The sequence below is a fragment of the Phocoena sinus genome, chromosome 11 (genome assembly GCF_008692025.1).
Source record: "Phocoena sinus isolate mPhoSin1 chromosome 11, mPhoSin1.pri, whole genome shotgun sequence".
Lineage (NCBI taxonomy): Eukaryota > Metazoa > Chordata > Mammalia > Artiodactyla > Phocoenidae > Phocoena > Phocoena sinus.
Genome location: NC_045773.1, coordinates 40772568 through 40799802, shown reverse-complemented (window position 1 = coordinate 40799802; position 27235 = coordinate 40772568). Strand labels below are relative to the sequence as shown.

General features: G+C 38.0%; 1 protein-coding gene and 1 non-coding gene across 4 annotated transcripts in view; one reads left to right on the top strand and one right to left on the bottom strand.

The window, feature by feature from the left end:
* SETD2 (SET domain containing 2, histone lysine methyltransferase) overlaps positions 1 to 27235 on the bottom strand; it is a 109488-nt gene that overhangs the window by 61361 nt on the left and 20892 nt on the right. For all 3 annotated transcript variants that reach the window (XR_004352066.1, XR_004352067.1, XM_032647549.1), the window contains exons 2-9: positions 21898 to 21913; positions 16083 to 20443; positions 12756 to 12887; positions 9847 to 9975; positions 6434 to 6557; positions 5175 to 5252; positions 3163 to 3260; positions 971 to 1097 (exon numbers count right to left, since the gene is read on the bottom strand). Coding sequence is in view for 1 of the 3 variants with exons in the window: in XM_032647549.1 (XP_032503440.1) it covers positions 971 to 1097; positions 3163 to 3260; positions 5175 to 5252; positions 6434 to 6557; positions 9847 to 9975; positions 12756 to 12887; positions 16083 to 20443; positions 21898 to 21913 (5065 nt within the window). In the remaining 2 variants the exon portion in view is untranslated. The remainder of the gene's footprint in view (positions 1 to 970; positions 1098 to 3162; positions 3261 to 5174; positions 5253 to 6433; positions 6558 to 9846; positions 9976 to 12755; positions 12888 to 16082; positions 20444 to 21897; positions 21914 to 27235) is intronic.
* LOC116763001 lies at positions 15065 to 15171 on the top strand. Its single transcript, XR_004352418.1, has one exon. It is a non-coding gene; the product is annotated as a U6 spliceosomal RNA (small nuclear RNA).

Genomic DNA, 27235 nt, shown 5'->3' with positions numbered 1-27235 from the left:
AAGTCTTCTTATAGAATTCAGATTCTCAATAACTAATTCTCTCCAATTAATTTGGGTTTACTGACATCACCTTTTAACTATCATATTTTTATCCCTTTCCTGACTTATGTGTTCTACCTGCTCAACTAAATAGTAAGACTGCTGTCATTTATAATTCTTAACATAAGTATGGGTTCCTGAAAAGCCTAGGAATGAGCTAACTGCAAAAGACTAACAGGTGGATTTGCTGGCTAACACCTCTGGCCCCCTGGCTCCTTCCGGCCCTCCACTAAGATTCATAGGTCTGCAGATAGGCCCCAAAATGTGCATTTTTACAATGGACCCTGCCAAGTGGTTCTGAGGTGGAGAAACACTGCTCTGACAAAGGGATCCTCAGAAAAAGGTGGGGGGGGGATTTTTTAAAAACGATACAAAATTCTTGTCCCAGTTAAGAGCTCCTGTAGTAGCAAGATACCACTCACCTCCAGTTGTGACTCAGGTGAACTGGGGTAGAAAAAAGGCTATCAACCACTGTTCTAATGGATTAAATACAAAGACCATCTGAGACTATCCCTTTCTCACTCTTGGGTTGCCTGTTACCTCTCAAAACTCACCTTACTCTCCAAGGAGGATTTTGAGAGATTTTAAGAACACATGCAAACAAAAGACAAAACAATATTAAAAGATTAGGAATGTAGATCAGACTTATGTGAGTCAACAGATAAACATGTTACTTAGACATAAGATTAGGAGTTTTACAGGCTCTCAAAAACTATTAGCCTGTCTGTTTTCAAGATGCCTTCAATAGTTCTCAGTATCCACGTCTAACCTCCATGAAACAAAAATAGCAATCGTACTTCTTTTCCATGATTATCTCATTTAACCCTGAATTTCTCTGGTTGTAGTTTGACTTTTCAAAGTTCAATCAGGAAAGCTACCTCCCTTCTTAAAATGCACATGGTGACAGTTGAAAGAAGAATGGAACACTTACTGAATCCTTCTTCCGAGATCGTTCTTTCTTCATTTTCCCTCCTGCTGCTCTGATGCTGACTCTATTCTCTCCTCCCAGGTAACCCCGGCAATTAGCCGACCCACAGAAACATTTCTGTGCTTCTTTCCTGTTCGAGGAGCATAAGAAAGATGCCAATTATGTGAAAGTAAACCATAAAAAATGTTGATAGTATAGCAATTACATACAGGAGAAGAGTCAATCCAGCTTAAAGGAAAAAAAGTTTTTTTAAGAGACACCAACAAACCTGATACTAACTAACAGAAATGCCTGAAAATTGCTCTTAAAAGTAAGTCATTCTTTATTAGCTAGACAAAACTAGCTAAGAAATTAGTAAGTAATTTCTCCATTTATGAGAGCTTCTACTAATGTATGAAAATAAGAGATCATATATACCTGATGGGGCTAAGAACAAAATTGCTTAAATAGATCCACACCTATAACTTATATGTAAATATTTAACTGACACACAGAACAAAATGTATTATTATGAACAGATATACAGATATAAAAAGCATAATTAGTAAAGGACACTTAGAAGGAAACACGTGGTTATTAAAAGTTATCATTACATAAGGATGAGATACTACTAATAAATATAGTAATAAGTAAATGTAACCATGGAGTCAAGGTAAAGTGGAGGAAAGAATACAGGCCTAAGTCTACAGCCCTCTGGCATTTATTTACTCTGCAACCAGAGCTACCCAAGGAAAACATGAAGGACTATTCCAAAAGTAAACTGATAGATTTAGTATATAACAGTAGCAATCAGAGGCACAAAAATATTTGATAAATACAGCAGGGAATCACAAACAGCACTTAATTTCCAGTTTCCTTTCTTTCAAAGAGGACAGTACAAATACAAGAGGAAAAAAAAAATAATGGAGCCCTACATGGAACTTGGTCAACCCCAGAATACTTGACCATTGCCTAGATCCACTAGTTTATGAGGTGTTGCAAAATGGTGATACCATTACTGCTTCATTTATTAGCTAAAATAACCTCTATAAGGAATTTCCTCTCACCAACTGCTTGGTTTAATCAAAAATTCACTTGGGAAAGGAAGGATAAATGCTTGATTTTTTTCTTCTTTTAATTTTTAAACTAGTGGTTACTCGTAGGGAGAGGGGAAGGGGCAAAAGAGGGATAGGGGATTAAGAGATATAACTATTATGCATAAAATAAATAAGCTACTAGGATGTACTGTACAATAGAGAGAATATAGCCAGTGTTTTGTAGTAACTATAGATGGAACATAACCTTTAAAAATTGTTATTCACTATGTTGTATACCTGTAACTTATGTAATATTGCACATCAACTATACTTCAATTAAAAAAAACCAAAAACTAGTTTCCAAGATCATGAATTGGTTCCTTTCAATTATGACTAATGTGCTTTTATTTTTAAAATGTCATTAAAACTCATGGATTTTATGTAGTGTGTTTCAAACCACTTGCCACTATTATTCTTAATGATGCTCAAGTGTTAATAAGAACTCTCCCACTTTTGGTAAGTGAGATTCTATTCAAGCTATCTCCGAAGTCCCTTTGACATGACCCTCCTAATCTTTTATAACTGGTTTTCTGGTATGAGATAACCCAGAGTCATCTTGTTCAATACCTGTCCCAAAGTTGACACCAGACATTTCTCCGAGGAACCCTGTTCCTTTTAGTGGGGTTTTATTAAAACCACAATATAAATGCTAGGGGTATTCAGTGCTACTGCATCAGTTACTGGTTTTGGTAGAACTAGGTAACAAATTATTTTTCAGAGTACAATATGGTATAGATGAGACATGATAAAGTCATGAACTAATAACTGACAGATGAATTATGGCCACAGAGGGATTCATTATATTGTTCTCTTTATACCATGTCAACACCCTGTTGACATTTCTGTAATAAAAAGTTTTAAAATTACATTAGAAACATAATTATATAAATAAGGCAGCATGAAGTTCAGAGGAGGAACATGTAGTTCCTGTACAATATCCGTTAATGGCCTGAAGTGTCATACAGAAGGAAAATACACAGAACTAAAAGAGAACACTATAGATAAGAACTGACAGTACATATAACTTCTTAGTAATTCACATCTAAGTTTTAGATTCCTATATCTGAACAGTCTATTTCTCCATCAGAAGCAGCAAAACAGAACGGAATCAATACTTACCCATATCTTTGGAACTGATAGTCAAATGTTAACTCTGAGCCTGAAGGAACCAGTTTGGTGGTAAAAAACCCAACTCTCAGTTGTCCATTCACAGTCCACTGAGATGTTGTTTTTAAAAGAGAAGAAATTAGTAACTGGTTAATCTATGTGTGTGTGTGTTTTTTTTAAAAAAAGATCATCATCATCTGCCTTAATTATGCATGTGCCTCTTTAGATAATAAAGGCTTTTCCAAATAGCTAACAGGAAAATTAAAAAACAAAAAAAACTTAAGTATCACGCTTATTTAATGAGCTACCAGATGAATATCATCTATAATTTAACTCTAATAAAAGTAACTGCTGGGGCTTCCCTGGTGGTGCAGTGGTTGAGAGTCCGCCTACCGATGCAGGGGACACGGGTTCGTGCCCCGGTCCGAGAAGATCCCACATGCCGCGGAGCGGCTGGGCCCGTGAGCCATGGCCAATGAGCCCTGCACGTCTGGAGCCTGTGCTCTGCAGCGCGAGAGGCCACAGCAGTGAGGCCCGCGTACCGCAAAAAAAAAAAAAAAAAAAGTAACTGCTACTTTAACTTACCTTAATACACATTTCCACACAGTAAAGATTCACTTGTAGTAAAAATAGGCAAATATGGAATGCTTGGTGTCACTGAGTACCAGGTGAATTTGTATTACCTTATGTTAAAAGTAACTATAAGATAAGATGCGGCATGGAAAAAGGAAAACAACAATGCCAGAAGTTTAATTTCATGAAACAGTGGTCATAATGCTGAGTGTAGAGAAAGGGAAGGGAAGCATCAGAGCAGATACATAAACTCAAAAATGAAAATGGGGGTAAATACACAGGGATTGGACCTTGTAGTCCCAGAATACGTAAATTGACTGGAAAGCTCCTGTCCAGACCATTTGAACCTGCTACTGATGAAAAACCCACACTTAAAGAGGTGAAGGGAAACAGTACAGTTGGAGTCTCACAGCTAGACATGTGGCCACCAGCTGCAGGCAAAACTAGAACCAGAACTTAATTAGGTTAAATAATTTCACACTGGGTTCTCCTATTCGTTATATGTTTTGGCTCTTGGAAGAGCTGTATCTAAGATCTATAAGTACAGATATCAAAGGGCAAAAAATATCCAAGGGTCAAAACTATTCAATATGAGAGGAAATCACTGATATATTTTTCTAGGGCGTGGGTCCACAGCTTTCTTAACCTAAAAAAGAACCAATATTCCAATGTGCATATATATGTATCTATATGCTTTTTTTAAAAACTCTAAGCTTAAAACACAAATTAGAGGGTACCAAGATCATTACCTCAAAATATTACATCGAATTCGGTAAATGGATTTATCAAGTGTCAACTGTGTGCCAGGCACAGGGCCATAAAGATAACCAAGACCCAAAGTCTGGCCTTGTTGAGGAGGAGCAGTATATCCACATGCATACCATATATCGTCTCTCTCATCTGTGGCCATTCAGCCCCTTATAAATGTTATTAAAACTACCAAATTTGGCACCTGGATAAGACTGATATAAAATCTGAATATAACAGTACACACTGGACTTCATCAAAATTAAAATTTAGATTTTCATTTCGGCACCTTAAACAATATCTTAAATTTATGGGCAGAGATGTGACAACTGAATGCAACTGGAGTTCCTGGATTGGATCCTAGACTAGAAAAATGACATATGGCAAAACTTGAATAAGGTCTTTAGACTAGTTAGTAGTTAATAGTATTTCCTGGATTGGGTAATTATATTATGGTTACGTTCAATGTAGACATTTGCAGAAGTTAGTGAAGGATAATATATGGGAACTCTGTACTATTTCAGCACTATTTATTATTTTATACATCTAAACTTATTTCAAAATAAATCTTAAGAGTAAGAAAAAAATCATTACAATGATTAAAAAATAATATCCATGTGTACCTTTGGTATAGAATCTAAAATTAACAGTCAGAACAGCAGTCTTGAACAAATATCCCAAACTCTAAATCTACCTCAACTTACTTTTTGAGTCTCACAGTTTGGTTCACAGCTGTGATTCATGAACCGGGAGCAATTTCCTTTCTGAGTGGCATCTATTATCTAGGGAAAAGGATAATTTAACAGTTAAAAATGAGACCTTAGGGGCTTCCCTGGTGGCGCAGTGGTTGAGAGTCCGCCTGCCGATGCAGGGAACACGGGTTTGTGCCCCGGTCTGGGAAGATCCCACATGCCGCGGAGCGGCTGGGCCCGTGAGCCATGGCCACTGAGCCTGCGCATCTGGAGCCTGTGCTCCGCAACGGGAGAGGCCACAACAGTGAGAGGCCCGCGTACCGCAAAAAAAAAAGAGACCTTAAAACATATGTGCATTTTGCAAAGGCAAGGCATCCAGCAAATTTAAGACCCTTACCCCTAATCCCCCATTCCTTCAGAGAACTCTCTCATATCACTTTACACATCAAAGTGACAAATATCCAACATCTTCCTCAGAAAGATCTCTAACTATCAACATTTTACCTAGGGGGCAAAATTATCTCCATATCTATCAATGTCTCATTTTCTTTTAGCTATTTCTTACATCCTATTATATTCCAATCTTACTTCAAGTGTTTAAAACTTCATTTTCAAATGCATGTGATACCACAGTGCAGCAGCTCTCAAACTTGAGTATGTATCTGAATCCACTGGAGAGCTTGTTAAAACTCTTGCTGAGCCCACCCTCAGAGTGAGATTCAACAGGTCCTAGTAGGATAGGTCCCTACAACTTACATTTCCAGATTGGATGTAGAGGCAGACATGAGAATCTAGCTAAATTCTAGTAAGCCAGACAGTAACGAGATTTGTAAATGGTACTCCTCACTAAAAAAAAAAAGCTTTTTGGAAAATACTTAATTTTCACAAAAGCATATGCTATTTGTGTCAACGTAATAGGCTTACTGTCACTTTTAAATGGTTTAATAAAAAATAAGTATTTTCAATTTCTCAGCTTTCGTCTTCAATATAAATATTGATAAATATAATCCACATAAACAAAAGCTCTTTGGGGGCCATCAATAGTTTTTAAGAATTGTAGTATGAAGCATGTATGTTTACATTTACATATACAAGTAAATACCCCCTCTCCCTCATCCTTTTTGTAAGCAAATAGAAAAAAACTATCCACACTGTTCAGCTCCTTATTTTGGTCACTTAATATATTTTAAAGACCAGTCCATATCAATGACCCCTTTCAAACTCAAGAATTTCCAGATCTGTTTCAAAACAAACACATTCATGCCACTTACCTCATCATTCTTCAGGGCCATGAAATAGTAGTGGATGTTTTTGTTTCGTGCATACTCCTTTACCCGGGCTTTAAACTCTTTATGATCAAGTACCTCTCCACAATATTCCAGGACAAAGGTGTTCCTGGCAAAAGAAAAACAGTATTTCCTGCCTAGGAGATATACGGAAAACACATACTTCCATGCAAAAATAATGAATTTTAAAAACTATTGTAAAGTGGACAGATTTGCTATTACACAAGATGTAATTAAAATATATGTAAAGTGCCCAGCAACTAATCGAGGTTAATTTTCTCCTTCCTAATACTTTTCAAAGAATGTTGACTCTAAGAAGCTTTTATAATTTACACTTATACCAAAATGCATATCCTTGCTCTCACTAGATATTGAAACGAACTTTCAAGTCTGGTTTACATTATCATGAAAACAATGATTCACAACTGAGAAATGGTTGTGAAAAAATCAGAAGCAGTGAAAAATTAGAGGCTTTATGTCCTAAGAAAAAAGAAGGCAACTTAAATACAGCAGCCCTTCTACTATCTTTACTCTCAAAGGTCTCTAATGATGTTAAAGGTCAAATATACCTTTTCTCTGACTGCATTCTCTGTGAGTTTTCTCTAGCATTTATCAACAATCATGATTAAGCTCTCTCCTTGGCTTCTTTCAGTTACCTTCTACCATTGATTGTTCATGTTAATTTACCTATTTCTTCTCTATTGAAGATATTCTCAGTCTCTTCCCTCTCCCTTTATTTTATAAAAGCTCATTCTCACCAATGACTTCAAGTATTACCTCCATGTAAACAAATGCTTCTCTACGGTTTACTCCCAAGTTCTGACCTGAAATGACCTACCCAGAAGTCTTGTCTTACCCTTTCAAAATAAACATGCCCTGGAATTCCCTGGCTGTCCAGTGGTTAGGACTCAGCACTTTCATTGCTGGGGCCTGGGTTCATTCCCTGGTCGGGGAACTAAGACCCCACAAGATGTGCAGAGAGAAAATAAACAAATGTGCCCTAACACTAACCAAAGAGATTTTTAAAATGTAAAAATGTAAATCATTCGTATTTGTTATGATATACTGACATAATCAGTATACTTCTCCTTTTTTTCTTTTTTTTTTGGCCACGCTAAAAAAAATGCTATGTTTAACAGCTTTAAGAAGCCAGAAACAAAAAGCCACATTTATATTTCATATAAATATCTAGAATAGGTAAATCCACAGAGATGGCAGATTTAGAGGTTGCCAAGGGCTGGGAAGAGGGGGCAATAGGGAGAATCTGCTTAATGGGTAAGGGGTTTCCTTTTGGGGTGATAAAAATTTTTGTAACTAGACAGAGGTGATAGCTGCCCAATATTATGAATGTACTAAATGCCACTGAATTGTGCACTTTAAAAAGGCTAATAATATACTGTGTGAATTTTAGTCCACCCCCCCACCCCAAAAAAACGAAGTCCCATTTGGTATCCAATAACATTAAGTCAACCTGGACAGCACTGCCTTCCATTCCTACAGCCTAAAACTTGAGGGTTTTGGTAAGAATTTGCTTATTTTTTTGGTGGAGTCTGTCATGGTATTTTAACAGTAACTAGCAGTTTGTTCCAAATACCTCCTCCTCATACTGTGCACATCTGACAGTATGCCCTTCTTAAGTGGGAATACTCTACCAGTGAACACCTAAATAGCTTAGAGTTAAAAATTTATAAAATTGGTATTACCATCAGCACATGGAAGTACATGAGTGAAGGTGTGGGAATCATGGAAACATTAAGTCCTAGTATATTTTACCAAAGCAGGGTTCTTTGTGAGTAGCTGAGGAAAGCTAAAGAGCTTTAGGAAATTTTAACCAGCTATGTGAACCAGTCACGCATCCTCTCCTCTCTTCTCCCATCTCCTTCCCCATAACAGACATGGACTCCTGAGCCATCAAATAGTCTCTGTTGCATACAACAAGAATTTACGTTAAAGTTAAAGCTATGTTAGTGCAGACTCTGCCAAGAGGCAGTGTCCATTACTACCCCTGTAAGAGAGGGTTATGTCCAAACTGGAGTTCCTTTAAAAAAATTTTAAAAAGACTCTCCAAAAGAAAAGCCTGGCTGGCTTGAGTAGAATAAAAGAAAGCATACCTAAAAACCTGCATCTAGACCAGAGTTAGTGATTTTAGAAATGCACCAGGCTGCCTTGGGAAGTACTGAGTTCAATGTTGTTAACAGTGTTCAAGGGAAGCTTAGTCTATTATTTATTTAAAGTATTATACAGGATCCAATGAATTTGGATATGAAACATACTGAGATGATTCTGAGATATTTGTTTCAAATAAACAATTTAAAAATGGTTATAAACCAAAATACTTTGATAATACTTTGCAGAAAAGGGAAATATATGAGGTTCCTACTATCTACTTTTTTATATAATAAAACATGGTTTTTTTCTGGTTGGTTCTTAAAAGGATAAGATCATTTCCTATTTTCACAATAAAAATCAAATGATTTGGCTTTCAAAAGATATATGAGGTTCCTGTCAGAAAACTAAATTACCTGGTGGTGGTGGTGGTGGTGGTTATTATTAGGTTATTTGCTACCTGGTTGCTTTGAATCCCCACAATAAAAAGACTAAAACCCCTCACTCCATTCCAATTCCCATTCAAGTGTGGCCATATGCTTAGGATTCTGAAAGAATAGTTGTGCCTGAATCACTAGAATCAGCAACTGTTTTATTTTCTTCCTTTATTCCTTTGATGTATTTTTAAAAATTCTTCAATCATAAACACATGTAATCTGTATATACTTAACTTTAAAGAAAAAGGTACTCAACTTTCATAAGAATACTTAAATATGCTATATGTAAGAAAATTGGTGGTTAAAGGAAATACCGAATATGGTAGAAAATAAAACTGAACCTTTTATTGCATTACATATAAAAGTTACATGACTTTAGAAGGCAACATTTATTCATTCAAAAATGTTTAATGAGTGCCTATCAAGTATGCTTTAATTCCCTATCTCAATATCCTCAGACACTCTCCACTACTCTTATCCCAACTAAACTTTATATAGATTCAACTTTATAGATTCTGTCCTAACTCCTTTTTATAGTTTCATAGGGATTGTGGGGATCTACAGCAAACACTTGGTAATTACTTGGAATTAAGGTAACATAACTATCAGACAAAGAAGGACCGGCCTAGTCCAAATATCACAAGGGACAAACTGCTCTCTCATATACAGACAGAAGAGATTTCTATTTAATTTCCTAAAAAAAGTGAATTTAAAATGAACAAACTAGCTACCAAGTGGTCATTCTGCACAATAATCATTATTAAACTTCAGTGTAATAGGCAAATTATTTTCCTAAAAAGTATCTAACCAACTTCAACAACACAAATGAAGTGAAAGATGATTAAAACAACTTACGAAGGAAGGTCTTTAGCAGCTCTCAAGCCCCAGCCTTTCTTTTCTGTGAGTATGACTTCCACATCTGCATGCTGTTTTCTTTGAAACCGTCTATTGGAACAATAATCCCCATTTGGACAACGAGAAGAACTGAAATGAGAAAAGGAGAAAATTAATTCTTCAAAGCAGCAAAAGAACCAAAAACATGTTCACTAGAATGTTATGTAAATATATCCATATCTTTATGGCATAATCAGCATATGTGTGGTAAACCTCCAAGTGAGCCTTCCTCAATAATTCTTTCCATCAAGAAGGGATTCCTTAAAATTGAGTGTCTACATTGTTAAACAGATGATGCCCAAAATACAGTCTTGTCAACTGGTCATTACCCCTCCCTGAGTGTCTAAGATACATTTCCAGGCTGCATGTAAGTTTGCAGTACTCTGACAACTATGCAGAGCTAACTTCTTTTCAATCAGTGCACCTTCTCTTATATTCCACTCCAATCATCACTAATTTCATCTTCTGGATGTAGCTAACTACTTGAGCTACATTTAAGAGAAACCAAAGTCGTCATTAAACATATCTCTGTTCAGAGTAAGCACAATAAAAACTAGCAAGGCTCCTCCCTCATGGATCCTAGAATAAAAATAAAATCAAAAATTTACTGAATTCTTAATATTCCAAAGCTTACAGATACAAAGGTTTTTAATACTGAGTAAGGCTACAATAAAAATTACCAACTATTTCCAACATATTATTATTTATTGCCAAACCAGTAGTAGTAAGCAACATTTTTACAGATGTCCAACGGATAAAGGATTCACTCTGGAGAGAAGCAGTGAAGGAAAGCTTTCCAGAAGGAGTAGGATTAAAGCAGAATTTCTAATGACACAGAGGATATGGACAGATAAGGAAAACAAGAGGTACAATGACAGTGCCCACCTGTGTGCAGAAATAGGAAACAAGGCCTACTTGAGAAAAGGGGAATAAAATAGCTAAGGATAACTGATAAGAAAGATGGGTTGCTGGAAGATGAAAAGGCAGGTTGTTGATGTACTATGAAGGGCTCTCAATACCAAGGTTATATTTGAACCTAATCTTGAGAACCACTAAGTTTTGAGTGTGAGAATAACAAGAAAAAAGAATTTCTGTACTTCATATCTGTTCAACAAGGTTGACAGGAAAAACCAGAAAAATGCAGAGACTAGGGCAACAATGTCAAATTAGGAGAATACTGTTCTTAATGTCTTCTCTTCTTTTTTAATTAATTAATTAACTTGGCTGCATTGGGTCTTCGTTGCTGTGCGTGGGCTTTCTCTGGTTGTGGTGAGTGGCAGCTACTCTTAGTTGCAGTGTGCAGGCTTCTCATTGTGGTGGCTTCTCGTTGCGGAGCACAGGCTCTAGGCTCACAGGCTTCCATAGTTGTGGCACGCGGGCTCAGTAGTTGTGGCTTGTGGGCTCTAGAGCGCAGGCTCAGTAGTTGTGGCGCACAGGCTTAGTTGCTCCGCGGCATGTGGGATCTTCCCAGACCAGGGCTCAAACCCGTGTCCCCTGCATTGGCAGGCGGACTCTTAACCACTGTGCCACCAAGGAAATCCCTCTTCTCTTCTTATATGTTTACTGTCATCTCTGCTTTTAGTTTACATTTAAAAATACCAAAAATGCTTTCTCTTTTTTATTTTTTGAGGTATATGTTTTATTTTTGTAACACTATTACATAAGCAAAACCAAAAACTGAGTTTTGGAAAAAAAACACTTCATTAACACTAAAAATAAGGTACCTACACTATAAATCACCTTAATATTCTTTCCATGTTAAAAATGATACAATTTTCAATCCGACTGGTTTTTTTTTAAAAATCACATTTTTAAATGTAAAGATATTTACTGTTTATATGAAAAATATGGAAGCAAATGTCTATCAACAGAAGATTAATAAATATGGGTTAACTATGAATAGAATACATAATGTAGTCAAGAGAAAGATTTAGATAGGTCTAAATAGGTAGCTCTGAATAGGTCTCCAAAACATATTTAATTAAAAGTGTGGGGACTTCCCTGGTGGCACAGTGGTTAAAGAATCCGCCTGCCAACGCAGGGGACATGCGTTCGAGCCCTGGTCCGGGAGAATCCCAAATGTCCCGGAGCAACTTGGTCCATGCGCCACAACTACTGAGCCTGTGCTCTAGAGCCCGCGAGCCACAGCTACTGAGGCCCGCGTGCCTAGAGCCCATGGTCTGCAATAAGAGCAGCTACCACGATGAGGGGCCCGTGCACCGTGGCAGGTAGTGGCCCCCACTCGCCGCAACTAGGGAAAGCCCGCGCACAGCAATGAAGTCCCACTGCAGCCAAAGTTACATTAAAGAAAAAATTATTAAAAAAAAGAAAAGTGTGTGTGGCAGGTGAGAGGGAACAAAGTTTCAAAAAGTACATATAGTAAGGATTTCATTTCTACACATAAAAAGAGGAAACGTCTACCCATGCTGGTATAGGCATAAAAATTATCTGGAAAGACTACAAATAGAGGGATTGAGGCTTGGGGGAGTAAGACATTTTACTTTAAGCACTTTTGAAATGTTAGGGTTTTCGCTTATTTTTATAGTAAAAGCTAAAAAATACCAACATTTACCTCTCAGGACGTGAACCTTACAAAAGATAAAAGGAGACTGGGTAAAAATTAGTATTACTATGTTAGCAATAGGGCTACTTTACAGAGCACTTACAATATGTACTATAATCTAACGCACAATGCAAGGGAAATTTGCCTCCTTATAAACACTATTACACATTGGAGATTTCATTGCTCAGAAATACTCCACAATAGGTAGAAGGAGAAAAGTTAAATTTTACTCCTAATAATTATTCTTAAAATTTAGAGACATTTAATAGAATAGTTGAGCAAAAGCAGAGCATTCTAATTTACTTACCATTCAATCATGAGGAGACGATTAAGACAATCTTCCCCGCATGCTATTTCACCTTGAGCTCTTTCATCTTTAGAAAGAGGTGTACACTCACACTGCATTCGCTTAATATCCCGATGGGATTTATTCTTCTTTCTATTGGGTAAAATTTTATTAAAATTGGTTAAAAAAATGTCCTGGCAATGATACAACATACACAATCAAAAATGTGCTAAATCTCACTAGTTTCCCATTTAATGATTCTGGTTAAGTCAATCATTCAAAAAGAAGAAAACATCTAACCACTAAGCATTTATGAGACTGAAAACACTAGGAATTGTATTGCAAAACAGGTGAGAGAGACAACCTCAGCCTTGGCAAATGGGAAGCTGGGGTAAGTTCAGGTCTATCATTTTGGACTCAGTCCTTATTTCCTAGTCCTTGTCATCTAAACCTTGAATTCTGAGCAGTTTCAAATGTTAATAGTCATATTTGGCTCCACAGAGAAATAGGAAAACTCATGAATATCAAATAATAACATAGCTGATTAATTAAAGTTAGGTTTAAGAATCAGTCCTCATGGACTTCCCTGCAGTCCAGTGGTTAAGACTCCGCGATTCCACTGCAGGGCGCAAGGGACCAATCCCTGGTCGGGGAACTAGGATCCCGCATGCAGTGCAGCAGCCCAAAAAAAAAAAAAGAATCAGGCCTCATGGATATACAAATAATAGTTGACATACAAGGCTAAGGAAGAAAAGGAGTTGCTTTAGAAAGAAAAAGGAGTTTTTAATTAAGAATTTAGCTTAATCAAATCCTTTAGAGAATCCTTTAGCAACATCACTTTTGTACAAATCCTGTTTAAAAGAAGACTGAATGATTTAAAAAAGAAAAAAGAATGACGTATATATTATTATAGAATAGCATTACTACAGAGGACTAAACTTTCTCAGTGTAGATTTGGCGGGGGCAAGATAAGCTGTTCGAAATTGACTGGGTTCATAAAAACCTAAGCCAGAGTTCGCAAAGCAAAAGTGAAAATGTGATTATTTACTGGTCTTTTTGTTGAACTCTATTTTTTGATCTTTGTCAAAAAGGAAAAAAAAAATCAAGGACAGACGAATAAGATCCCTTTCTTAAGATTAGGGAACTATGACTTACTCTTCAGCTATTAGACAAGTGAAGAGCACAGCTGCTCTAAGTGACTGTCTTAATCTAACTAATCTGCTTTCATCTCCAACATATGTTCTACTACAGTCTCAGTTTTATAAAGTACCTAGTGTGTCATGATAGTTTCCACTAAGTTTGAGTAACAAGAATGATTCATCTGGATCAACTAAAGATATAATTCATTAATGAGCATAGCTTAGCCTGAAGAAAGATGACTAAAGATAAACAAATTATCTTTTTATAAGTACTTAAGAGCTATGTATAAAAACAGTAGCTTTATTTTGTATTGCTCCAAAAGGCCAGATGAGGACTAACGGGCACAGATTTCGCTCAGGTAAGCCTATTTTCACTAGACATAAGAATGCACGTACTATTTTATAATAATTTGTCTTCTTAGTGGCTTCTATAAATGCCCAGCTTATATCAAGCACTTTAAAACGCCTCTCACCAACCAGTTACGTATATGAAACTCACTGAATAAAATCCAGAGGGTTGGGTTGATTAATTTTATTTCTATTCTTACACAAAGATCATGTAAGTTGTATCAGTCTACTCACAAAATTCTTAAGGAGTACCACTTAAAATATTCAATATTTTGAAGTTAAACCTAATTTACACCTAGTTATAAATGAACGTAATTGCAAGAGGCCCGCTTTATCCTTAAAAAAAAAAAGTTGTGTTTTTTTTTTTGCTTTTTAAATAGGAAAAACTTCTGATGGGTCTAACTTTAAGATGAAGTCTTTTACCTTATCCACAGTGGAAAATGTCTTCATTTTAAAAAATTCTGAATGCTTAAAGGGATGATGGCTAAGTTGATTCTCAACTAGAGGAGAAATTTCCAAAAGGAGGTAGGTGGTTAGGAGACTATAAATTTTTTTAAAGGCATATTCAACATATATTTACATTGGGAAAACAAGATTATCAAAGAGAGGTGAAAGAAAGTCGACTGAGAATCTGTGCTCTAGGAATTTATTTTTATTATCCTAGTCTCATTATACCTTGTTTCATGTTAGGGATTTCACCATTTAAAACTTAAAGACTTATTATGCTATTGCCAAGTTTAATCTACTAGCAAAAGATTTTGAAACACGACAAAAGAAAACTATATTCTAATCGAGTTCCAGCTTGTAAAGTACCTAAAGATATTTTTCAAAATGTTCAGAATGGTGCTCGCTTCTGTAGCATATATACTAAAATTGGAACGATACAGAGAAAATTAGCACGGCCCCTGCGCAAGGACGACGTGCAAATTCATGAAGGGTTCCATATTTTTAAAAAGAAACGAAGTTGAGTTATTTCTAGTGACGTGGATGGACCTAGAGACTGTCATACAGTGAAGTCAGAAAGAGAAAAACAAATACCGTATGCTAACACATATATATATGGAATCTAAAAAAAAAAAAAAAGCTTCTGAAGAACCTATGGGCAGGACAGGAATAAAAACGCAGACGTAGAGATTGGACTTGAGGACACCGGGAGGGGGAAGGGTAAACTGGGACAAAGTGAGAGAGTGGCATGGACATATATACACTGCCAAATGTACAACAGATATCTAGTGGGAAGCAGCCGCATAGCACAGGGAGGTCAGCTCAGTGCTTTGTGTCCACCTAGAGGGGTGGGATAGTATCAGGAGAGTGGGAGGGAGACGCAAGAGGGAGGAGATATGGGGATATATGTATCTATATAGCTGATTCACTTTGTTATACAGCAGAAACTAACAAACCATTGTAAAGCAATTATACTCCAATAAAGATGTTAAAAAAAATGTTCAGAATGAAGTAAGCAAAAAAAATCCAACGTAACTTTTTTCTTCTCTAAAAGCAGACTATTTTGCTGGAGTTTTGTTTCACTTTCTGCCACAGTTTCACATGTAAAAGAAATTTAAGAAAAACTGGGCTGGTCTATATACTTTTTTTAATGTACTTCTAGAACCAAAGAGGTAATGGGACCAAAAAAAAAGTTTAGACATCCCCTTCCTGTGTGTAGGGTGGGGGGGGGGGAATTGGGGGACTGTACACCATCAAATCTAAATAGGTAAATACACTTAAAAATTTTTTTAAGTTACATTTTATCACACAACCATATTTCATACAATTGAGCTCATATATTCTGAACTTTAGAAAGTTAATTTTTTTCCCACAAAACGAGGTTAATACTTGTCCAACAAGTACTAATTTGGCTTACCTTTCTGTTAAATAAACATTTTCTTCAATCAGATCAAAGTAACAAGGCATCTTCCCTTGTTTGGCACATTCCTTCCACCGCTGTGGGTCCCTGAAGTCCTCCATGACACACGAAGGCCCAACCAATGCTGAGCCTAGAGGCACTGCTGTCTCTCCCTGCTCTACCTCCACTCTAACTTTCTTTCTGTCCTGAAGCTCACCATCACTTTCAGAATCACTCTCCAATTCCTGTCTCCTTTTTTTAAGAGGCCCTCTATCTTTCATATCATTTTTTTCTAAGTTTTTCGAAAGATCTTTCTTCTCATTCACAGCTAAAGAGTCCTTAATGGAATTGCTACTTATTTCAGGTGCTTGCACGGACCCCTTGTCCTTCTGAAGGGACAGAAAAAATTTACTGGACTGGCTTGAAAAGTGAGATCCTCCACGTTGATCCCAATTCTCCTCCTCTTCACGGTCATCTGTTAAGGAATCTGGTACCTGCCCTTGAATTCGATCATACACAACCCCAGTTCCAGGCGGTCTACCTGCTGATCTTGGATCCCAGTAGCCATTGCCTTGCCAGTAATTACGTGTCCCACTATACTGTTCTGCACTTTGCTGATACTTGTGTCCACCACAGGCTCCATAGCTGCTGTCAGGTTGCTGATATGTGGTAGTAGGCTTTTCTTGTTGAGAGAAGTCCCACCCTAGATTTCTGAGCTCTTCTGATGAACGGAAACCATCCACTCGGGAGATCTCACAAGAAGAAAAATTTGACTCTGTTTTTCCCAGTCTACTATCTGGCCTGTTAGGGAAAGTGGTCTGTTGCCGAGACTTACTTGAGACATCTTCAAAATCATCAGAAGAATAAACTGGCAGCTCTTCTTGCTGCCTAGAAGTTATTTTGGCTTTCACTGCTTCCTCAGAATTTGGATGACCTAGAGGGTCAGATTTTATGTCTGTATGACTTGTACTATCAACCCCATCACTTTGAGGATGAGCAATTTCAGACATGTGATTATCTATCTGTTTTCGGCTGGGCTGTATAAAAGAAATTTCTGAATTCTTCTCTGTTGCTTTATGAAAGAAGAACTTCTCAGTTTGAGGACAGGCTTTACTTGCTATACTCTCAAATTTTTCCTCATATGAATGCCTCCTTGGCTCCAGTCGCTCATCTTCCCAGTGGTCAGAATAGTGTCTATAACTTTGACTGCTCCGAGAAGAACAAGGACTTGTTTCTTCCATGGGCAAAGTAGAATTCTTTGGCACAACCACAACAGACTGAAGACGGTTTCTTGGAATACTGCTATCATCAGAATCTGTATCTTCTGAATCACTTTCATCACTTGAACTTTCGGAAGAACCAGAATAATCTTCATGGACAGTAGATACAATCTCTGAGGCATGACCACTACTGTCACATTTTAAGGTATATGTTACACCATCACTGTCCTCCATGATTAAATTCAAATCACAAGAAGAAAATACAACTTCTGAATCATCAGAAGTATGTGCATGTCCTCTTCCACCTTCTTCATCTAAAGAGATTTCTGGTCTTCCTCTTCTATCAGGCAGTATGGAATTCCCTTCTTCTTGAGCCTCTTGCACACATTTCCCAGATAGTCCATTATTATGCCTGTTTTCCCAGGAAGCAAATCCTCTTCCTGAATCAGGAAGGCCACTACCTACTTCTATTATTTCTTTCTCTGCATGCTTTAAAAACTCTGAGCTTTTACTCTTCAGCACAGCATCCAAAACTGAAGATGTATTATCTCCACATTGCAAGAGAGTTAAACTGTCTACTTTTATTCCTGGTGGAAGACTCTGAAGAGATGAAGCAATACATGAGCTCCCTGTAGGTTGGTATAAATCATCAAAATGATTAATAGAAGCTGAACTAGTACTACCAATACTCTGCTTATATTCTCCACATGCAAATTTTGAGTGCTGATCTGTCAGACTTCCATTATCACATATAACTGTTTTTGATTTCAAATGCATGTTCATAAAGCTATTTGAAGAAATCTTCGTTACTAAAGGCTCAGTATTTTCAGCTCCGGAATGACACAAAGAAGGGCGGCTGTCGTTTGAAGTACAGTATATATCTGAATCTTTGGTTTTACAGCAAGAAACTCTCACATCAACTGGTTCTTTAACTACTGTTTTGGAGTAATCTATAGTCATAACTGGCAAAGATACGAGTTGATCCTGGTGTGGCGACACTGGAGGTTCTGTTTCTCTAAATGGGCTTTCTGACTTACTATGCTGCATGCGAGTATCATCCAAGTCTTTTTCTTTACATCTATTAATATTTTGAAATCCATTTGATGAAAGCATGCACGTTTTGACCAAAGGGGATACCTCTGATCCAGTCACACTATCATCAGAAGACATCAAAACAGTGTCACGTTTAGAAGTGCAAAATGTTGCCAAATCAGATTCTGCCCCAGGAGATCCATTTATATTAAATTCTGTGGGACAATAACTTCTTAATTGATCATTCTTCACTTTACATAGAGAGTCTAATTCCTTAATACTATCATGGCTATCATGTCCTATAAATTCAGACTTAAAAACAGGTAACTCATCTAGCTTTTTAAAAGTAGGTGAATCATTTAATCGATTTGATGGAGATGGAGACCCAATCTTCTCTCTTTCAGGAACTTTACTAATCATTCTTAATTCACTACCTTTTGAACAAGGAGTCTGTAAACTAAAAGAATGAGACTGTTTGATTTCCTCATTCAATTCTGTACAACAGAAAGAATTTTTAAATTTATCAGACTTGGGTGCAGGTTTTGAAGGGGCAGATTTATAACGGGAAGCACTGTTACCGTGCTTGGAATATGATGACCCCCGTCGGAATCCCAGTTCATTAGTGGGAGAACAACATCTTTTCATTGCTTCATTTTCTGAAGTCCTTTTGGATTCTCTTTCTAATTTTGAGGAATACTTTCCTCTTTTCTCCATCTCTAAGTAAGAGGACTCAGTTTTACAGTCTCGATCAGATTTAGAATAGGAGGATGGTGTCCTTAGGTCTCTGTAAGAGGAAGAATGAGATGAGGTGCGCCTTGAGTATGTCTTCTTATACTCATCTTCTGAGTCAGAACTTTCTCTTGCCCTGTTATCTGTATATGGCCGAGAATAGCGTGCCCTCTCTCGATAAGGGGAACTCCTATGGTAGCGACGATCAGAGTCATAATAATGGGATCGTTCTGACCGAGAATAGGATGAACTAGTTCTAGAACCTCTGTCAGATCTAGAACGAGACCTGCTCCGCCTTCGCTCTCTCTCTGATCTACAGCGAGAAGATATATAACGAGTATCTCTTTCAAGTTTTGAGTAGCTAAAATATTTATCATCTCTCTCTGTTTTAGATCGTGAAGATTTCCCTAAATCCTCACTTTTTAAAGTTGCTAAGCTCTTTTTTGAATCTCTTTCTTTTTCAATGTTGGCTGAAAATTTTAAATCATGTGATCTTTGACTTGAGGAAGTCCGTACAGAATCTTCATCAGATTCTGAACCAAGAAAGGTGCCTTCAGATTGTGAGGATTTCTTCTTAGAACCTGTTTTTTTAGACCCCAGACTACTCTTAGAACTATCTGGAATTTCTTCTTCCTTCCCAATATGGGAATCTTCTTTTTGTGAAGGAATATCTGCTTGCTCATTCAAACTGTGAGTTATGTGTTCTTCTGAACTATTAGATACAGGGTCCTGCTTAGTGTCCACTTCTGATGATTCTGGTACAATTGTAACTGGTGGTTCCTTCAACGCTCTAGCAGCTACATCTACTGGTGCTGTCATCAGAACTGTCACTGGTGTGTGTGGCAAGGCCACTGGCTCTGTTACTGGTGCTGGTAATGAGGGTGTTGTGGCTTGGGGAGGTGGAGGTGGTGGAGGTGGAGATGAGGGTGGCGAGTCTACAGTTGTTGATTCTGCTATGACTGCTGGTAATGGTACTATGGGAGGAGATGGAGATGCCACTGCTGTGGTAGAAGTCAGCAGTGGCCTGGATGTTACATGAAGCAGATGTTTCTTAAAATGGATTTTGCCCAATTCTACCCTTGATTTCGGTGGGGAAGATTCTTCTGTAGTAGATAATGTATCTCCAATGTCCATTTTAATTTTAGGGGTCGAGTCTACTTGAAGAGGTACAACTGGGGAATTTGGAGTATCATTTTGCTTTTCACTGCCAAGTGCCGTCAGAAACCTGTTCTGCAAAGTTTTCTTTGTAAGGCTGAAGCTGAATGACACCTTCTGTCGTCCCTGTTCCTCCAAATTAACTTTTGTCTTGGTGCCTTTGGGCAAAAACCGACTAGAAGCAACACCTTTGAACATTGGTCCTTTGATGAAACCTGTTTTCTGCACATTTTCAATCTTTGCCTATAAATGAACAAAAAAAGCAGTTACTACTACAATAAAGTTACTTTCAAATGGCTAGCATCACAGTTTAAAATGTAAGGGAAATGAAAAGTCCTTTTTAATGACAAACAGCATGAATTTCATTAAGCTATATATGCATTTTTAAAAACTCTTTATTATGGAAATTTTCAAACATACCCAAAAGTACAGAGAATAGTTTAATAAACCTCTAAGTAAACATCCTCAGTTTCAACGATTATCTATATTTTTCCATTCTTATCTTAAAGAATTTTATCCAGTTTTATAACTATTTTCCAGGCAGAATTTTTAATGAGAATTTAAAAAATAATCTGATGTGTATTTCAAGATACACTACAAGAGGACATGTGGATAGAGAGCAACAGCTAACATCTCAGTAATGAAAATACTTTGTTCTGTGTCCTATCTGAGAGAAACATCAGAAGTCATTATAACCAGTGGTCTTCTGGTATCACATAGAATCACTTGGGTACTTGGTAGACATATAGATCTGTGACAAAACTCCAGGAAATAACAATTCAATAGCTCTAAGGTGAATAAGAAAGTTTAGTTTGTTTTGTTTTTTGAGAACAAGCATCTCAGGCAATTCTGAGGGACCTCCTAGATTTGGGAAATCACTGGTATAGAGCAGTCTCCCATCTCACTCATTTCACAGATGAGGTAACCAAATGGGGACCAGGCCTTTCTGCCTTCCCGGAAATTACTCTGTCCTGGCACACTACTACTGCATCTGCCTGGGCCCCACACACACAGGCCATGCTGATTTATAGTCTGATCCTACCGTGAACGACAACTACAAAGTATACATCTAAGAAGACTTCACCCTTCTTTATTTGCCAAACCACCAAAGGAACTGATGGGCGTTAGAAGTTAAAGGCATAACCTTGGTTGTAGATAGAACAGCAGAAAAGTCTATAGCAACAAACTCAAGCCTAAATTAAAGATAGTACACTTGCTATCTACAACATTTTTCTAACTGACATTCTTTAATCAAGTCTGGCTATTTAAGAGAACAGTTTTCCACTTCAACATGGTAAAATCTGAGATCAGTTTTCAAAATTATACAGTTACCATACAAGTGGGAAAGCAAATGTTTTCACATGCATTATCACAGAGCAGTGGTCTTCAAATACTTTTTAAGAAAGAAAATTCACTTTTCAAATTGAATTTTACATGGAAGCTCAATGCGTAAAAACAGGTAAAAAGCTTGTCTCCGAAGTTGCCAGCTTCCTTTACCTTGACTAAAGCTCTTGAAACTCCGAAGTGTAAAAACCATTTTCTTGAGATATACAACATCCCTCACTGGAATGAATTACTATAGATCCAAAAACAAAACTAAGCAAAAACTATTACTTCATTTCACATTCAAAATGATAGCTAAATTTTGAATGTTTTCAAGCTCATAATCGCTGAATACCTAATTAAATTATACATACCTCATTTTCTTCTTCTCTATTGTCATCCAGCCAAGAAAGCATGCAAAAGAATAAAAAGAAATCATAAATACTTAAAACCGATTGAAATGTAAGTTGTTTTTTATTAAAACTTAGGATACCTACAACCTCCAGGTATATTCTATATAGGCTGTCCGTTCCTTCATAGCCTTAGTTACATTTAGCATAGCAAATGTTTAATGAAGATAGTGTCATGCACTGTGCTAGATGATGGAGAGAAAAGGTGAATAAAGCAGAGTCCCTGCCCTCAAGAAGCTCTTACAGTTTCCTGTAAATACAAAATATGATTTTGTTATAAAACTAATTCCAACATAATGGAGTAAATACAAGGATAGAAATATGCACAAATGTAACAGCAATGAGGAAGATAAGCAACTCAGTTTAGTGGAAGGATAGGAATGCAAAGAATCCTTTCTAAAAGAAAAATTAGTTTTTGAAGAATGAATTTGAAGGGAGATCCTTAACGAAGGAAGATCCCAGGCAAAGATATAGAGATTAAAAACATAGAAACAATATGAGCAAGGAAACTATAAAATAATGTTATCTGAGTATAAAGCATAAGGCAGAAAGAAGCCAATAATTAGCCAAAAGTAGGGAGCAGTGGCCAGGTCCAGAGACCAGGTCTCTTATGATGAGAAACATTTTATCTTATGAATTAGTGGTTCTCAACCTGTTCTGGTATCTGTTCAGCAGTCCCTTTGCTTAATGCAAGGTTTACACTCTACATCAGAGCATGTGGCTTTCTGAGCTCACAGTTATATTCTAACAAAGATAACCACACTATGTCCTGACTGAGGAATCAAAAGCTAAAAGTCTGGTGTATACCAGTGCACTGAAGCACACTGGGGGAAGAGAAGATACAAAAGGGTTTTACGCTATAACAGCCAGATTTGTATTTTAAGCCAGTGTCTCTACAGACTATGTGGCAAGACTGGAGTACAATAATCTGTCTTAAATGCCCCTTAAAAGAAATGTACTAAAAATCCTTTTCCTAAATGTAGGCTTTACTCCACCGTAATTCAGTGCATTCACCAGAGTCCATGGTAGCCATACAAAACAAAGTAATGAAGGGGAAACAAAGTTGGCAATACATGGATGAGATCTAAAGCAGTGCCAGGGTTAAACACTTTTTCCTACTCTAAAACCACAAAGACTACAGAGATGTGACCTTAGAACTGCTGTATTTCATCAATTCTATGATATACATTTTCCCCATGTATAACACCTCTACACAATGCATCATACTATCAATAACACCACAGTCTAATTGGCAGAGTTTTTTCCTTTCTTAGTGATTAAAAAAAATAATTGTGTCTCACAATACGGCATACTACATTCAATTTAAATTAGTACCATGTGAAATTTTTTTTAAAGAACAGAAAAGGAACCTGGAGATGTCCAAGCATTTGGAATGTCATTCGCATTTGTACTCCTCTTTTCAGTGGATGTTTTAGAAAAAGCATTCGTGGTTGTCTTCACGGTATCCATACACACCAAGTGCTGGAAATACTGAGGTTACCAGAACCCTTTCCTAAGTCTCAGCACTTATACTTTGGATAAACAAGTGAAAAGAATTCTGACAAGCTGTAATCAAAGTGATCACATGATCAAAGGGCTAAAGAAACATTATAAATATGGGACCTGAGTGGGCATGTGGGGGGAGGAAATAAAGTTTCAATTCAGAAATCAGAAAACTGCTTGACAAAGATAGCAAGGCATTTCCCATAACTTGATAATATTTTTAAATTTATAATAAAAAGGGGACTTCCCCTGGTGGTCCAGTGGTTAAGACTCTGCACTCCCAATGCAGGGGGCCCGGGTTTGAACCCTGGTCAGGGAACTAGATCCTGCATGACGCAACGAGACCCTGCATGCCTCAACAAAGACCCTGCATGGCCGCAACAAAGACCAGTGCAGCCAAATAAATAAATAAATATTTTAAAAATAAATTTATAATAAAAACAATATAAGCACATACAGAAAATATGGGGGAAAATATCCAATTTTTCTCATCTTAAAATCATTTCATGTTAATAGAAATCAAATTACACACAAGCAAAAAGAAAAGTCCACAATCCAACCCATCCAGAGACAACTGCCTGCAAACACCTTGGTATACAGAGCCTTCTAACACTTCTTTTGTGTGTGGGGAGGGCGTTTAAACAGAGATTTTTGTTTTTCTTTTTGAGTACAGTAATTCATACCATACAAGCCATTCTGTACCTTGCTTCCCCCCGCCCCATCATAAATTACAGCAGGTGAGCAAACGACTGTGTTTAGATCAAAGGAAAAAAATGAATCACTGCAACAGATGCAGGAGGGAATGATCTTGAGAGAAGGGGATACAGAGGAGTAAAGACATAGTTAAGTTTCAAAATAAAGCAAGAATATTCCTTTTGGCCTGTTATTTCTCTCTGACATCATAGTTGAAAGTTAGGGGCAGGGACAAGGTAAAAGACTTGGAAAATTCAAGTGTGGGGAACAAAAATGGAAGCAGACTATAATCTTCAATGTTGCTGCCCCAAGTTGGAAATTACTAATTTATAATCAGAGTCATTGGCACACTTATGTTACTTTCCCCTTGCAGCATTAGGCTATCTAGAAGCAATGAGGACAAACTGATGAGTTACTCTATCAAGTTGGGTGGGACAAGAGAGGTAGAAGGCGGCAAGGGGCTGAGAGAATTGAAGGCATTCCCAAGAATGATCCACAGATAATAGAATAGGAGTAAAATCTGAAGGAAGCTGAAAAACTGAAGGAACAGGGTAGGGGACAAGATAGCAGCAACTTCAAAGAGTAGATTTGGTTGGAAACCAGAAAGAGAAGTAGAAGGGTATCGTGAAGGAATTGGACATTATGGTCAGACTAATATTTCAGAGTTGGAGTACCCTTCAGAAGATAATACCTAGGTGTGGCCAGGTGAGTAGACTGCCACAGCAATAAGAGGACAAGCCCTTTTTAAAGATATTAATGAAATTGTGAGGCCATAATCAATAGCAAGAATCAGCCACAAATGTTTCTAATAAAAGAACACTTGCGGGGACTTCCCTTGTGGCGCAGTGGTTAAGAATCCGCCTGCCAATGCAGGGGACACGGGTTCAATCCTGAGTTGAGGAAGATCCCACATGCAATGGAGAAACTATGCCCACGCGCCACAACTACTGAGCCTGCGCTCTAGAGCCCGCAAGCCATAACTACTGAAGCCCGCGTGCCTAGAGACCGTGCTCCACAACAAGGGAAGCCACCACAATGAGAAGCCCACACACCATAACGAAGAGTAGCCCCCACTCGCTGCAACTAGAGAAAGCCCGCGTGCAGCAACAAAGACACAACGCACCCAAAAATAAAAAATAAATAAATAAATTTATTTTCTTTTTAAAAAAAGAACACTTGCTTTGGTAAATAATATAATGTCAAGAGCAAAGAATAGGGTTTTTGAAGGAAAGTTGTTGGAACAAGGGTATGGAAGCCACAGGTAAGAGTACTGAGCCTCCTGTGCCCCTGCCATAAAAAATGAGGCATGCGAAAACAGGCATTTAAGTCTCCAGCATGGGATTGTGCTAGAGTGCCTTATTTCTTCTTTTGAAAAGCTACTACAGAAGAAAAACCAGAGGAATACCGCAGCCAGTTTTCTGTCAAAAACGTACAGTATGCAGATCTGCAGCTTACTGAAGAACTATAAAGAATTCTGACTAATCCATGTCAACGCAGAGACAAATCTCTATTAGGTCACAGGACACACGTGGGAAAACACTTAATTTAAGACTTTTAGTCATAGCAATCTCAAAGAACCAAAGAATGACATGATTATTTAAATCAACAACCAACCAACTTCTCAGGCTAGAACATAAGTAAGTTTCCAAAGGGAGGGCCTGGTATAATGAGAGATATTTGGCCATATCAACAATATTTATAAACGTAAACAAGTTGGATAGTAAGAATCTATTCTAGATACCATGTTACACAGAAAATGTTTATAGTTAAAACGGAAGTATTTTTATTTACTGTGGATAAAAGACAATTTAAAGCAGTGGTCCCCAACCTTTTGGGTACCAGTTTCATGGAAGACAATTTTTCCACGGACTGTGGTGTGGGTGGGGGGGTGGTTCATGCAGTAATGCGAGTGATGGGGAGCGGCAGATGAAGCTTTGCTCGCTGGCCCACCGCTCACCTCCTGCTGTGCAGTCCGGTTCCTAATAGGCTGTGGACCGCTACCGGTCCTTGGACCAGGCGTTGGGGACCCTTGATTTACAGATCCTTAGTGATTTATTTCAAAATATCAGAAAACTTCCAAGATAAAATAGGTCTTATTTTGCTCAATTCCAAAACTTGGACCTATGACCAAGAGAAGTATAGAATGACAGATTTTACCTCATTTTAATTTAGAACATTTTAAACTAGTTTTCCTTTTCTATTTGAAAAAGTAACACATGTACGCAGGGGGAACTGTGTAATACAAAAAGATATACAACTAAAATTAGATCTCTCTATGTAGTGGCAACCATTGTTAAGTTCGTACATCCTTCTAAAAATTGTGTGCATATATGAGCAAATACATTACTTTTGACTCTGGGAGGGCTCACACCAAGGAATACTTTCCAGAACTTCTGCTGCCAGGGTCCTTGTCCCTCACAGTGAGCCACAGCACCCACCGCCTCTGCAGGGAGACCCTCCAACACTAGCAGATACATCAGAAATACATCTACACGTGGAAACAACTCCTACAGAACACCTTACTGAACGCTGGCAGAAGACCTCAGACCTCCCAAAAGGCAAGAAACTCCCCACGTACCTGGGTAGGGCCAAGAAAGAATAAACAGAGACAAAAGAATAGGGATGGGATTTGCACCAATGGGAGGGAGCTGTGAAGGAGGAAAGGTTTCCACACACTAGGAAGCCCCTTCGCGGGCGGAGACTGCGTGGTGGCGGAGGTGGGAAGCTTCGGTGCTGCGACGGAGAGCACAGCAACAGGGGTGCGGAGGGCAAAGCGGAGAGATTCCGCACAGAGGATTGGTGCCGACCCGCACTCATTAGCCCGAGAGGCTTATCTGCTCACCCGCTGGGGTGGGCGGGGCTGGGAGCTGAGGCTCGGCTTCGGTTGGAGCGCAGGGAGAGGACTGGCGGCATGAACACAGCCTGAAGGGGTTAGTGCACCCTAGCCGGGAGAGAGTCCGGCGCGGGGCGGGGGGGAGAAAGTCTGGACCTGCCTAAGAGGGCAAGAGACTTTTTCTTCCCTTCTTTGCTTCCTGGTGCGTGAGGACGAGGGGGTTAAGAGCACTGCTTAAAGGAGTTCCAGAGACGGGCGCGAGCCAAGGCTAAC